At 34.7% G+C, this 15,708-nt stretch overlaps 1 protein-coding gene across 2 annotated transcripts in view; it reads left to right on the top strand.

The window, feature by feature from the left end:
• LOC149090343 (E3 ubiquitin-protein ligase AMFR-like) overlaps positions 1-14,977 on the top strand; it is a 40,722-nt gene extending 25,745 nt beyond the window's left edge. For both annotated transcript variants that reach the window (XM_089234294.1, XM_089234286.1), the window contains exons 4-14: positions 646-798; positions 928-968; positions 2,753-2,885; positions 3,671-3,804; positions 4,647-4,757; positions 5,034-5,221; positions 6,439-6,548; positions 7,392-7,517; positions 9,974-10,113; positions 13,391-13,519; positions 14,232-14,977. In XM_089234294.1, coding sequence (XP_089090420.1) covers positions 646-798; positions 928-968; positions 2,753-2,885; positions 3,671-3,804; positions 4,647-4,757; positions 5,034-5,221; positions 6,439-6,548; positions 7,392-7,517; positions 9,974-10,113; positions 13,391-13,519; positions 14,232-14,280 — 1,314 coding nt within the window. In that variant the 3' untranslated portion in view covers positions 14,281-14,977. The remainder of the gene's footprint in view (positions 1-645; positions 799-927; positions 969-2,752; positions 2,886-3,670; positions 3,805-4,646; positions 4,758-5,033; positions 5,222-6,438; positions 6,549-7,391; positions 7,518-9,973; positions 10,114-13,390; positions 13,520-14,231) is intronic.
• The last annotated feature ends 731 nt before the right edge of the window (positions 14,978-15,708 follow it).

The following is a 15,708-nucleotide window of genomic DNA, read 5'->3' as shown; positions in this document are numbered from 1 at the left end:
TTTTAATTAATTTATTTTTGGTGCCAGGAGAGACAGGGCAACAACTTTCTATTTGAATCTTTGGGGCACAGGGTGTCCGTATAAAAAGTTAATTTTTTATTTTAATAACTAAATGACCCCTTTGAACATGGATATATCTTGGTATCACATGATATTTGGATACTTTTTTGAATTGGAAGTATGTCTCTAGGACCAACAGTTCACCAGTAAAATGCCATGTTCCCTGTTTTGCTGGCAATACTATGCCAGTGCAACTATACTACCTATGCAACCTGTAAATAATATCCATATCTGGTCTACACAAGAATTTCAACACATACTTTTCAAACCAAAGTTATTGGATTACAAGTGACTTGCTGATGGTGAAGACTACCATGTGTTACTCGTTATTCATTTGAAATATAGTGTTCTAGCATAGTGAAATAGAGAAGTGGCAGTTTGGTGATATTCTGTACCTGGTTCACATGAACTTTATTTTTACCAAACAATAACTGTTCTTAATTAAGCAAAATGTCATTCTGTCAAGTATAACTCACTCCCTTACTTGGGGTGTGAAAATTTTTGGTTGATGAAAATGTTATTTTAGTTGTAAAAACTTAATTATATTCATGATTGGTAATCTTTTTTTTCCCCTTTCTTGCACAGCTGTCTTTCTCACCCACTACACCTAAATGGACACATTGCAGAGTTTTGACTTTGCTCTTTGGAATTCTCTCAGTATCATTGTGTTTATTTGGACTCTGCATATTCATTGGTTTTCATGCTGGTATCAATACATTTGCTTTTATGGCTGCTGAGGTAATGTCTCCATATCAAATGCATGTCATCACGAGTACCTCTGATTTTAATTGTATATTGTTTTCATAAGTGTATTTTTGAGGTTCTTTTTTCCTTTCAATGCTAATGCTGTTTATTAACATTTTGCAGTGCTCCCTTGTCACTGTGCGAACGCTGTATGTCATTGTGAGGTGAGTGATATGAAATGATGCCTATAGCATTGTAGTATTATGTATATTTATCTGTATGATGAGAGAATTCATATATTTTTAGTATTTTCATAGCTGTTTAATAGAAACATATATATACATGTTAAGTCAATGTGTTTAAGCTATATTGTTCCTGATAATGTCTCTCAAGACAAGCACTCAAGATAGCAAAGCATAAAGCAGTTAGAAGGATGACACCGATTTATTTCACGTAACCTATGTACACGTATTCACAAGCAAAGATTTGCATATACAAATTATTCGAAGATTCCCCCCCCCCTCCCTGAAAGTGCTCTAACACGCTCAAGAATTTGTCTTCTCTCTCAACTCAACTACTTCTTGGTTTTGCTTTGGCTGCATTTTTATGCAGGCGAGGAAGAAAAGTTTAAGAAATTTCTCCACTGTTTTCTCATGAGATCTCGTTCTTTCCTTTTCCGTCCATAAATTTCTCTTTGCGCTATGATGTCACCAAAACATTGGAGCTGCCGCCAAACTCAAGTTTTTTTGCCAGTTTGGCAAGATTTACAGAGAAATGCTTTAATTTTCATTTTTACATTAAAGATAATGACTATTTACAGACAACAAATGGCATGATAAATAAAGACTATTTGCATAGTTTTCATAACATTATCATTCATGCTTTGATGGATTTTGCATCGGACAGCGTATTATGTAATGTTATTATATGATCATCATAGCAATCATCAACTGGAAAATAGGTGATCAATGACCATATGTTGTAGCGACTGTTCCATTACAATGACTGGTATGATAAGCCCTAAATGTTATGGAGGTGGTCATAAAATAACTTTGCTAATATACAAGCCCTTAGTGACTGTAAAATTCGACGAATGAAATTTAAGATATAAGCATCTCGAGTAAGTACTTGAGAGTGAGGAGAAAAACAAAGCCCTAACTCTCACAGTTGGCAGCCACTGCAATAATGTTTCGAAAAATTTAAATGCCAACGTCCATTTTTATACATTGTAAAGAGATCAGCGCAGTGAAAACCCATGAAGAGTGTTGGAACACTACCTGTAGAGCATGGTAAACACCGGCACCAGATGCAGGCAAAGAATTAGCTAATGTAGATTTCATTGGTATCTCAGTCCCACATTGAGGTTAGTGCACCAACCCTTTGGTAAGATCTTTGTCTGTTCCGTACACGTGTGATTACGGTGTTACAGGTATTGTTCCAATGCCATTCATGATTTTTCACTACCCTAATCACTTTGCAATTCATAACAGTAGGTGTTACCATTTTAATTTTTTGAAATATTTTTGCTGTGACCACAACTGTTAGAACCTGTGTTTTATTCTTTTTATTCTCAAGCACATACTTTAAAACATTTAGATCTCGAATTTCATTTGCATCAGTTTTTCGTAGCCGTTAGGGGCTTGTATATCAGCAAAGTAATTTTATGGCCTGTATGTTTCCCTTAGATGCAGCAACCATTGGATGTAACAAAATTTGTTTTCGATAGAATGATGGTGGTTGTTATAATCTTGAACTGTTTAACCATTTATAAATTGTAAACATCGTTTTTGTTATAAGAAAAGTTTTGGGAGTAGCTGTTAATCCACATTTGTCTTCCCTCTAAAATCATCACCAGATGCATTCCACCATGCATTGATAATCAAACAGGTTTTTACTTACTGCACAAGTGGATTATTTTAACTATTTATTTAAAGTTAACTTCAGATTCTTTGTATACATTTTAACTTATGGCTGAAGGAAAATCAAAATTTTATTTTTTATTTGACAGATATGCTATCCATTTGTGTGATGTCAAACATAAAGGAACTTGGGAGAAACGAGCCACCTATGTGTATTATAGTGAATTGATGTTTGAGTTGACAGCGCTCTCTATTGACTTTCTCCATCATCTTCATATGCTGGTCAGTTTGATATTGTGGTTATTTTTGTATTGTGTGTCGATTATAATTTTTTTTCCCTTCTAAATATGAACTTACTCTGCATGCATAATCTTAAACATAGTGTTGAATACAAGATGTGTTGTCGCATAGATCTGGTAATTTTTTCATCAGAAAAATTTATGTACTGCTATGATTTCAGTGAAATGTATATGATCTTTATGTAAAATCAGCCAATTGTCGGGGGGGGGGGGGTTGATCATATTGAATATCAGCTAGGTTATACAGTCAATGCTAGTTTTTACAAACCCATACAGACGTGAAAAACTAGTTCGTAAACTTGAAAGTTTAAAAATGGAAAAGACATTTAAAGGAATATATTGTTTGGAACCAGAAAATTAGTTTGTGAATTGGATGTTTTTTATATCACATTTTATTTTTCTCGCAAATTATTCTTATTTTGTATTATATTTAGTCTCTTTTTGCGGCGCCACTTGACCTAATTTGTCCTTGTGCCGAAACAAAAAAACAAATTGAATCAAACAATGAATACTGAATTTTCACTTGTTTTCATTCCTAACCCATTTGCATCTTCTCTTTGAATGATTTATTACTTCCTGTTCCCTATCACTGTGCATCAAGTTAAGAAACAGGTTTTTATTTTTCATGTACTAAACAAGCATATCATTTTGCTCTGTGGTGAAGGCCACACAATTTCAGATTTATTCCACTTGCGAATGCAAATGAGTTAATATTATAACGAGATGTTAGACATGAAAAATGATTTAAACTCTCAAAATTTGTTTCAGCTATGGGGAAACATATTCCTGTCAATGGCTAGTCTTGTGATTGCAATGCAGTTACGTTGTCTCTTCTATGAAATTCGCCACAGGATTAAGAAGTACAAAAACTACCTGAGAATAGTCAGACATATGGAACTCAAGTATGTTCACAATTTTTCCACTTTTAAGCATGTGTTTTTGAATGTGTCTGTTAATGCTTATTTTTTATCATTAGCATATGTAAAAGTTTCACTTTTAACTTATACTTCAAGCATGCCTAGTGAACTGTTTCTACTGGTATTTGTAGTTATTCAAGAACATCATTTAGTTTGGCAACTCTGTGCTTTGTACACCATCTTCGAGTTTAACTGGCCTAGGTTTGTATCTTCCAAGTTGACGAAGTTGTCCTTCCGAATAGGTTTTATACGACAAGTCGTTACCTGATATGTTGACCTTCAAACACACAAATTATCATATTTTGAGGAAAAAAGGGGGGAGGGCAAAACAATTTTCTCATTGAATAATCTTGTCTGTTTGAAGCACTTGTGCATTGGTGTTGCGCATTTATAATCATTGACATAATAAGCTTGCTGGGAAAAGTATCAATCACTCTTACTGAAATGTTTTGTAATGCTTCCAAAGAAAATAATTCTATTCCTATCTGGATAATACAATTGAAATAAGACTTCAATTTCTGGTATGATGAATTCTGTCATGTGTTTATTTCGTAATGCCCATAGTTAATGTCATGACGATGACACAAGATCATCGAAAGTCATCAATTTTAGAATTACCCGATTCTATCGGGTGCTGTATATTTTATGCACATGTACATTATATGGGCATACAAACTATATAAAATTATAAAACTCTAAAATTATATGAAATTGACTATATCTTCTACCATGTAAAACAATATCATTGGATATTTGAAACATTCAAAAAGGCAAATTTCAAGTTTATAAAAATATTTGAGATTTTTTTATTACAAATACAATTTTAGCTATCCTATGGCCACAAGTGAAGAGTTGGAAAAAAACAATGATGATTGTGCCATTTGCTGGGACTATTTGGATAGTGCAAGAAAACTGCCCTGTGGTCATATTTTTCACAAGTAAGTTATGTTGAATAATATGAAATGAGAAAAATTTTATAAAAAATTATTTTTGATAAGAATATTTATTGTCCTTGATTTTGATAAGCTACAATATAGATTATTTCACTTGAAATATGAAAGAAATTTTAATCACTGTAGCCCCTCAATATATCATTCATATCCAAAAACAAATAAAAAGGCCAATAAGATTTAGAGGTGATTAAGTGAGAAATTTCATATATTTGTTATTTTTCTTATATTTATCTTTCTGTTGTGAAATTTTTCCCCCTCTAGCTCTTGTTTACGTTCCTGGTTAGAGCAGGATACATCCTGTCCAACATGTCGGAAGACTCTGAGTGATTCTGTTGACAAGGATTTCAGCATCAGGAGATCAAGTCATTCTGATTTGCTTCGAGGCCTTGGTGATGATACTCAAGTGACTTCTGTAAATCAGCCATCAAACCATTTTTTCCATTTTGATGGTGATTAATTTTTGTTTTTTAATTCAAAAACTATAACTAAACTTAATATTTGTTTTTTTATTCATATCTACAGTTTTGTTCAATACATATATTGATGAAACTCCTATACAGAGTAACTCAAAACTCAATGTACAAGCTTTTAGGGGAGGTACAAAACAGAATCACCTAGGAATGTATGACCAGAAACCCCAACCTGATGAATAAACGAATATGCAGAAATGACAAGCCAATAATGGGTGGAAAACCTATTGATTTAGCTATACTTTACATGAGGACAGTACGTGCACACATTAAGTTTCACAACAAGTGCAAGTTCTTACCATCCACATTTATGCATGCTTCACAACGGCAACGCATTGTCTAACCCAGTGGTCGGCAAACCACGGCTCTTTGGTCCCTTGAGTGTGGCTCTTCCACAAAATACCATGTGTGGGCACTCAAAAATTCCAGATTTTTGCAAAATCATGTTTAGACATGTATTTTGGCCATTTTGTTCTCGCTCCCATCCCCTCCCAAGTGAGCCATCTTTTTCACGGGTTTTTGCCGCAAAAAAGGTGAGAGCCTGACACTGCTGTCACTTGACACTTCTACGACCGAACATGTGAGTTGAAACTGGGAAGTTCGAGAAAAAGTTGTCAAAAAAGAGGCTTTTTTCGTGAGGTACTCGGGGTAGCTAACACAAAAGACGAGTCTCCTCTCAGAACATGGGGGGTGGGGGGAGACATGCAATGTTTTTCATACTAAGGAATGTACCCGTTACCCTGCCAGATCATAGAAGACGATTCTCGTGGGCCACCTCTCACGACTGCTCTCCAGAGGCCTCTCTCCATCTAACATCTGCCAACACTGCTGGAAGCGATCCACTAAGGGCCACACATCTGAAGACTATGTTCCTGGACCACCTTGCCACCTCTGACGACTCTCCTGTGGCCATCTCTCTCCATCCGCATCGAACATTGGTCAACAATGCTAGAAGCCATCCACCTTGGGCCACACCTCTTGGGGGGTGAAACTGGGAAGTTTGAGAAAAAGTTGCCAAAAGCGAGGCTTTTTTCCTGCTTGGGGTAGATAACGCAAAAGACAAGTCTCATTTCAGAACATGGGAGGGGGGGGGCTCCTGGGCCAAGATACATTTGGTTAAGTAGTAGTGTATTTAGGTATGTGTGAGATAGAAAAGTGAATAGTTCTATTTTTCATGATCTCTTCTCATTATTTAGGCTCTCGCTACATCAGCTGGTTGCCAACACTTTTTGTAGAGGTCAGTCATTCAAACAATATAAGTGAAAGGCAGTACGAAGCAATACAAAGATCACAGCTTGAAGTTATGGTAAATATATATATTTTTTAAATTTCTACTTTACAAAAAATAAAGTAAGATATGAAATTTTGCAAAAAGTTGGAGAAAATACATGCATGATTAGTTTCACTCTTCACTTTCTCTTTCTGATTTTCATTTCCAAAATTTCCTGTTTTTTTGCATTCTTTATTCTTTATCATTCTGTAAATCTAATAGTTCTCCGAGATAAATTTGTCCTTTCAAAATTATCATATGATTCATTTATCACTTGCCATTTACTAATAGAAAATATATTTTTTAACTTTACATAAACGAAAAATTTCATTATCAGGCATTCATTCGTGCACAGGGGCATCAGAGGCGTTTTAGACCTGTAGACACTCAGCTTAAGCCCCAACTTAAGTTGGTATATAAGATTTTGATTATCTGGGGTTGCTCTGGCTTACGTTACAAAATACAGCAGTCACTTATGCACTTCAGACTCCGGTGCCACTGTGCTTGTGTGAAATTTGCATTTTAATCTTTCATGTAATTTCCATTACTGAAATTATGGTGTGTATTAATTAATTAATTCATAAAACATCTTTTATCCCTTGATTGTTTTGGGCAGTATAGAAAATTGTGCCATGTATGTTAACAGTGCTTTTTTTCTGGCTGTATACAACGGTACGTAGTACCGGCGCCTTTCTCTTTTCTTAAGTTCAGGTGTGGGAGTTGCTGTAATTACATCTTCGTGGTGAGTACCAGAACATTTTTATTCCCAGAAAAAAAGCATTGAGTATCGGGTGTTGGTATATAAGTTAAATGTCAGTGTGTGCAATACCTTCTATTACAAATCTTTAATTTGGAATACCATTTATGTATTTTACACAGGCACGCCAAGTGCAGCAAATGTTTCCCCACTTGTCTCTGAACATTATCATTGATGACCTACGGGCAACTAAGTCTGTGGAAACAACTGTTGAAAATATTTTAGATGGCAGATTAGTGATTCTACCAGTGAGTTTTGTTTTTCCTACCATCGAGTTGCCTACTATTATGCTATACTTTAACTTACAACCGTGAAAAGTTCTGTGTCATTCACAGTGTACTGTATTATGGTGTATTTATCTTCATCTGTCAATGTCAACTGACAATATAAAAGTTTAATGAATAATATTCTTGCATTAGAAATTGGATGGTTATAATTTCACAGAAGAGCAAATGCAGGAACATTAATTATGTTAAGTTTATTGTCAGACTTCGGTGTATGGCATCACTTCAAAGAGCTGAATAAAAGTGACTCAATATGCAGTCACTTAATAACTAGTGATTTCACACACATGCTCTCGAAAGTCTACATATATACATGAAAATCCACATTCAAAATTTGTTTCATGCATAGAAATAAAAGTTTGGACCAAGTCTTATCAAGATATAAACTGTAATATCCATTTATCAGTCACCCACCTCGTTGGACAATTTGCCTGTTGTGGCGTTCTATTTGTATTTGTATTATGACCAGTATGAACCACTTCCAAGTTGAAAAAATTATTAAAGTGGTAAATGACCCCAAAAAAACATGGAAGGACTTTCTACATGTGAATCACACTTTAAAAAAAGAGTGCATTACCATTTCAAACTCCCTGGGTGATTTTATGAGCTTTTTTGGAATTTAAGAACTATGCTAAACACATAATAGTTGAACAAAGAATTCTTATTCCGGCAGCTAAGGCTTTGCATCTACATCTATTCATTTCTTACTGTGTTTGCAATAGACAGTGAATGATCAATAACCAAAGGAAGTGTGTATCCTCTCACTTTGCAAAAGGAAGGTCATAATAGAGAGAAATGATGCTATATAAAGGGTGGTTGGCATACCAAGAGTTCATTTGACTGATGATAATTCTAACTCTACATTGAAGAGAGAGGAAGTCTGTGGAAGTTTCCAAATTCTGTTACATTTACATATTTGCTTGGAAAGGGGCACAACGTTTGAAAGTTTTCCTCATATCAGTTGAACTTCTCATTTTTGAGCTCGTAAAAAATTAATTTTCTAATTCAGTCAAAAATAGCAAACCAAAAATGACTAGAAATTCTCATATTAACCATGCTGGTATTGAACTTATTTAAAATTGTTCTAATAATTTTATTAAAACACTGTAGACAGAGATGTGTTATAAAATGTGATATCTGATATTTATTATTTGTGGAATATTAATGTAACATTTATTTTATATAATAAAATGCATAAATAAAATTATTCATCCAGGCAATGTATGAAGTATACAGAGTTTATATATGCAATAAGAGTAAAACACTTGCCTGATTATAGTAGTACAGCCACCAGATGGTTTTTTAGAATACCCCTCTGTATTGAGGGTTCATTTTGATGTAGGGGAAAAAAAATTCCCCTGATTTGTGCTAGTACGCTGTCTTGGTGCAAATTCGGTTTCCGCTGCCAAATCATTTCTGCCATTCCGTCGGTGTCGTTTTGTACTTGAAACATGTACTTTGAACACTACCTAAAAACATTCTTTGTATATTTTGAAATTTATTTTATTTTTGAAATTTTTTAATTGTATAATTAATGAAAATTGTTTGTTCTGGTTCAAAGACTGTCGTCCATTTGAGCTAGTTCTCAACGTTTCCCCAACACTAGTGATTGGCATCATAAGGAGAATTGATAAAACTGAATCAAAAGTTTTATCTTTTATCAATTCTGATGCCAACCACTAGTGTTGGGGAAATGTTGAGAACAGGCGACGGTCTTCGAACTTGAACAAACAATTTTCATCAAATGATGGCCTTATCATTGGTTTGATTTAGACCTTATTAACTATTTGTATCATTAATAGTTTTGTTTGTTTCGCATATTCTTCCCCCCCCCCCTTTTTTTGTATTTGAAATACTTCTTCCCTGCTTAATTGATTATTATGATCCACGAGAAAATTGTAAAAATTAGGTTCCCTCTAGGAAGCCAATACCTCCAAGAGAACCTAATATTTTTCTCAGATAAAACGTAAATTACAGCAAATATATTTACAATTAAGATATAAAAAAAACCTAGGCTTGGAGTTCAGTACTGGTCTGTGTCTTGATTGTCTTAAATTATTTTATTTTTACTTGTCAAACCCATAGGGGGGGGGCTAACTTTCTCAATATAAAAATAAAAATCTTTAAAAATCTGTTCAAATGCCATGGCTTTATGAAGTGTCCTGAAATTAGGAAAATGAGCATGAAAATTAAGGATTTGAGTTTGTGCAAAAATTTGAATTATGTGCAGAAAAATTAACATCCAGCCTGGAGACCCTGCAGGATCTTGGTACTGATTTACCTGCTAATGGTGTCTGAAGTGTTTGCACTTGTAGTTTGAAATGTGGTTTGCACCTGTATAATCATTCATATCTCTTCAGTACTCAGCATGAAATAAATCTTTTTTTTCCTCCTTTTTTGTATTTCATTTCACATTGTAGGCATCAGAATGTAGTCAACCACCAACCTTTATGGGACTAGAAGCAGGAGCAGAAATCTGTGGAAATCCCCTAAATTATATAGAAGATGCTGTGTTTGCTCCTGAAGTATTCACTGATGTTGTTGATAATGACTCAAACAGGTATGGGGGGGAAGTTTTATTACGTACTTCTTGCTTAAATAAGTCAGTCATATTATGTCTTCCCCGCCCCTCTTAAAGTCTTTAAAATGTTTTAAATTTTGTTTTATAGATTTGATCATTTATTAATTGTCTTATTTTTTTTCTAAATTTTTGCCAGTATTTTATTTTTTGAAATATTTCATGTTAATTTATCAAAAACACAATTGACTTTTCCATTTTAAAAATTATTCCTATTATTGAAAGTGTTCAGCTAGATATTTAATCATGTGAAAAAATGTCTTAGAAGGGTTTGAAAGACTTCATCTTGATCTAAAAGTTGTTTGAAACTTGTACAGTGGTTCTTCACAAAATTCAACATCCTGTAATTTGACTCAAGATTCCTTGGAATGCACATGCATGGCATACATAAATGTGTACAGGGTGGTCGTATATAAAATTAATCTTACCTATGCATGAACTCCTAGCTGCTGCAAAAATCAATGGATGCAACGTGTTTGTACATCACACCCTCTATGGTTCACGGATAGCGTGCGGAACCTTTATCTTGAAAAGAAAAGAGCATTCAGAGAGTATAAAAGTGGACGAGGTGACCTATCATTGTTTACTGATAAAAGAAGACTGTTGAAGAAAGCGATAAGGGATAGTAAAAAGCAAGTTGAATCTAGGTTGGCAGATAACATTGGCTCTGACCCAAAATCATTTTTTCGATACGTCAATAATGGATGTAAGGGGACAGTTGGCCCCCTCTCGATAGGAGGCTCAAAAGTAGAGAGCAATGTAGGCATGTGTAGTGCTTTCAATGACTTTTTCGCGTCGGTTTTTAATGGAGATAATGATATTCGATATACGGGTGTTGCATGGGGTAATAAAACGCTCAACGATATTCAAGTGGAAGACGTGGATGTCCTAAATCTTCTAAGAAATGTATGTGCAAGCAAAGCACCAGGACCAGATGATATCTATCCCAGGGTTCTCAGGGAAGGTGCTAATGAATTGTTGGGGCCAGTCGCACAGATATACAGGAGTAGTGTTGCTGAGGGTATCGTCCCGAGAGATTGGAAACTGGCTAACGTTGTTCCGATATTTAAGAAGGGTAGTAGAGAAATGGTGTCTAATTATCGTCCAGTGAGTTTGACGAGCTCCCTCTCGAAAATTTTGGAAATTATCATCAAAAGGCAGTTTGTGAAGTGGATAGACGAGAATAATGTATTGTCGGATAATCAGCATGGGTTCAGGAAGGGGAAGTCATGTGTAACTAACCTCCTTTGCTTCTATGATTACGTGACTAAGGCTTTGGGTAAGAGCAAAAATGTCGACGTTGTTTACCTTGATTTCCAGAAGGCATTCGATCGGGTCCAACATGGCAAACTCTTGAAGCGTTTACACGAGATTGGAATAGGGGGCAACTTGCTGAATTGGATAGAATCGTGGTTAAGAGATAGGTCGCAACGAGTTATGGTGAACGGGGAATTCTCTGGTTGGACAGACGTCACAAGTGGAGTTCCTCAGGGAAGTGTCCTTGGCCCCATACTTTTTTCACTTTTTATCGACAAACTCGATCAGGGTATCGATGGAATTACTAGCAAATTCGCAGATGATGTGAAGCTAATGGGAGTAATCGGAAATGAAAGCGATAGGGAGTTGCTCCAGACCAACTTAAACAAGATTGCAGCATGGGCAAATGAATGGAGCATGACGTTTAGCGTAGATAAGTGCATGGTCGCTCATTTTGGTTCGAACAACCCACGGTTCTCTTACGAGTTGAATGGTGTCACTATCCCGGATGCAACTAGAGTCACCGATTTGGGAATTCTCATTGACGAGCGACTTAAGTTTTCTGAACATTGTTCAGCGGTTGTCAAAAAAGCGAATAGAATGCTTGGTCTCATTTTCAAAAAGGTCTCTTCGCGTTCTCCTAAAGTCATTCTTCCGCTTTTTCGAGGCTTAGTTCGTCCTGGACTGGAGTATGCTGTAAGGTTTTGGAGACCATACCTACAGAGGGACATAGACTTGGTTGAAGGGGTGCAGAGAAGAGCTACGCGTGTCCTTATTGGCACACAGGGCTTGAGTTATGAAGAAAGACTTCATTTTTTGAATATGTTTACATTGGATGAACGCAGGTGTCGAGGAGATATGATCGAAGTGTTCAAAATTTTCAATGGGATGGATAGGATGGACCATGAACTTTTAGTACACCGCCAATCGACTGCTTTTACAAGGGGACACCAGTATCGATTGGTGAGGGACAATGCAAGGTTATGGTGTCGCAGGGAATTTTTCTCCAATAGGGTTGTTAATAAATGGAATAGCTTACCCCCGGAGGTAGTAAATTGTAACACAATTGACACGTTTAAAAAGAAATACGATAAACATGTTGGGGTAAATCGAGAAGCTATCCATTCTTAGAATAAGACAACCATAAGTATTCTTTATGGGCATTGTATAATATCTTATCATGTGTATATATTGTTTGTAATTTGTGTTAATTGCATTTTTAATTGGGTTGCTGTATTTTTGAAACATATGACAACCATATTTTTATGGGCATCTTTTTATCAGCCACCTCGTTGGGCATTTTGCCTGTTGTGGCGTTGTATTTGTATTTGTATTTGTATAAATGAAATTAAAGATATAGGGGTTGCGTTGAAGAATGAAAAAAAAAAGCAGAACCCTTGCTCTGGCTGTTATGGCTGCAGCAAAACTATTTTAAGAAATTCAAATGGCAACACCTACTTTTATGCATTGCAAAGTGATCGGCGCAGTGAAAAATTATGAATGGCATTGAAATGTTACCTGTAGCACCATGGATGCTAGCGCAAGGACACAGACAAAAATATCTTACCAAGGGACTGGTGCGCTAACGTGTCTTAGAACTTCCAGTAGTAGAAATGTGATCTGCATTGGTTTTTATGCATGTATCTTTTTCTTCGTCATTGGTTTATGGTGTGACAGGTACTGTTCCAATGCCATTTATGGTTTTTTTGCCGATTTTTTTGCAGTGTATAAGAGTTACTATTTTCGAAAAAAATTTTGTTATTTTTTTTTTTGTCTCTACTGATCATTGGTTTTTCTGGCCCTAGGGACATGTAATTAGGGGCGATTATAAAATATCAGCAGTTATTTTATGACCACCCTATATATAAAAATATTGTTACAAAATGAATGAACAGTCATTTATTTAGAGAGATCGTATATTTATTTTCTTTCGTGAGTAAAACTGAAGTGTTTTATCATGATTGCAGTTTAATAATCGATCAACATTCTCCCCCATTAACAGGTTCCCAAATTTTCCTTCAAATGTGACAGCATCATCTTCTGTGCTTGGATGTCGCTTCTCCAAGTCTCCAGAGGAACGTGAACGGATGCTGGCTGAAAGAAAAAATCTCCTCATTAAAGCCGCCAAAAAGTATACCCTCCATGTTTTAAAACCCAATCTTATATTTGGAGATCAAAATATTTTCCTTTAAATAGTTTCTATGAATTGTTGTTACATCTTTATCTAGTTTTCAAAGTGAGGTCTTTGTGTATAATAGACACTTTGAGTGTGGCAAAAATATAGACAAAATTACACGTTCGCAAGTAACATTAAACTGGTTCTTTGAGTATATAAATGTGATAGATTCAACAAGAGTTAGTCCACTTTTATGTAACAGTGAAGAATGAGGTTTCAATTGTCTGTTATTCACGTGAAACTAATCTAAATAATCAATAACAATAGTATCGCTTGCGTGAAAATAACAATACAATGTCAATAATATAATTTGGAAAACAAAAGTACCCATGAGATAATAAAATACACACACTTCAAAGGTTCATTTCTAAACCAAAAATGGCTTTTCAAGAATTTTTTTGATGCCAATCTCTGAAGGGGGTTATCATCTAAACGTGCTAAAATATGAAACATCTAGCTGCAAGGCTAAAATATACAAAGCTAAATCCCCGTCATACTCAAATGAGTACGGTGGGTACAAATGGATCAAGGATAGATGCCATTGAAAGAGGGCAGGATAAGAAAAGTTCTGCCGCACTTATGAAAACAAATAAGATGGTTACATTTTACATATGTATGCTTGAATCAGTTTTTGATCTAAAATCTAAATTATTTTATTTTTTTGCAGGAGATATTTAGAAAAATGCCAAACCAGCTCTGAAGAGAGTTCTAACTAAAGTCACAAATAGATCTTGCGCCTACTCACTCATCACAAGAAACTCCAATTTTCATACTTTTTGTTCTTTCCTCCCTTTTTGGTGGATGATCTTTTGATTCGACACATATTTTGAACTAGATTGTTTGGGAGTGGGTTCATTGGGATATTGTGATTGTGTCAGGATTTCAAACTATCGTTTTTATCTGTGTTTAGCTGAATGTTTTTCTTCTTGACATCAATTGATTTTACTGATTTTTCTCCTCCTCCCAGACAGAGCGAGTTTTAGTATTTTTTTTTTTTTTTTTGTATGTATGTGTGTGACTAAAGCATGTATAGAGCTGTAAATTTCTTTGTAAATTCTGTGTTTCTCGCAAGCTACAATTGTATTTTTGTTAAAAATGAGAAGAGAATAAATAATAAATATATTATATGGAGGAAAAATGTTAAAATGGAAATGATTTTCTGTGATTCCTATAGATTGATGTTTGAATAATTATTTTTCCAGCTGATTGAAATTTTTTTTTTAAATTGAACACTATGTATATTAATTTTGAAAGTTTTGGTGTGTCAAAAGAAAAAGAAATTCATTGCTGCTTTTTTTAAATTGGTTTTCAGTGATAACATCTTGGGCATGATTATAATTTTTAATTTATTTTTTGTGTGTGATAATGAACAAGCCTCTTCTATAACAGATGTAAATAAATGTTTGTCCTTTTTTTGCGTTTGTTTGTAGTCTCTTATATTTTAGAATTCAGGTGATCAACACAATTTTATCGGTCATAGTTTACACTTTAATTGAAAGTTGCAAAGATTTAATACAGAGGAATGTGTAATCGAGTCCCTTTTGCTTGAGGATTAGTTTTCATGAAAAACTTGAAATTAGTGAGATTCAAGGCTGTGTCTTAGGACTCGTGTCTCAAAGCTTTTTTTTTGTCTGAAGTGAGAGTTAAATATTTTAATTTTCTTTTCCTTGTAATGAAGCCATTTAATTTCTAAACTTTTCATTTTATGATCGAACTCATCAATTTCTTGTTGGAAGGACTTTGACTTCACATTGGGTTTTTGTGCTTTCTCTATCGCTGTAAGAATTTATCCTCGAAGAGTAAAATTTTCAGCAAAAAAATGGGTTTGATTTACTAATATGCTCGTACTTTTAAAAAAATTTAAGCGCACTTGCTAATATATACTGCTCAAAAGAATTAGGGGAAATTCAGTTCCAATTTCAGAGTTGTGTAGAGTTTAAATAGTTGTGTAAATTTAATATATATGTATATCCCCTAATTGTTTTGAGCAGTATATAAAACTTAACCTACACGCACCTCATATTCTACGGAATTTAAGTAATACTGTATAAAGCTTGCTCACACATAATGGTTCATGAACCATTATACACAACAGTGGAAAATACGAATTTTTTGGTTTAGTTTGTTTAAACAAAAATTTGTTC

This window comes from Pholcus phalangioides, unplaced genomic scaffold (assembly GCF_987345545.1).
Source record: "Pholcus phalangioides strain wild (caught in Gottingen) unplaced genomic scaffold, Ppha-v1.0 ptg000001l_1, whole genome shotgun sequence".
Lineage (NCBI taxonomy): Eukaryota > Metazoa > Arthropoda > Arachnida > Araneae > Pholcidae > Pholcus > Pholcus phalangioides.
This window is presented reverse-complemented; position numbering and strand designations above follow the sequence as displayed.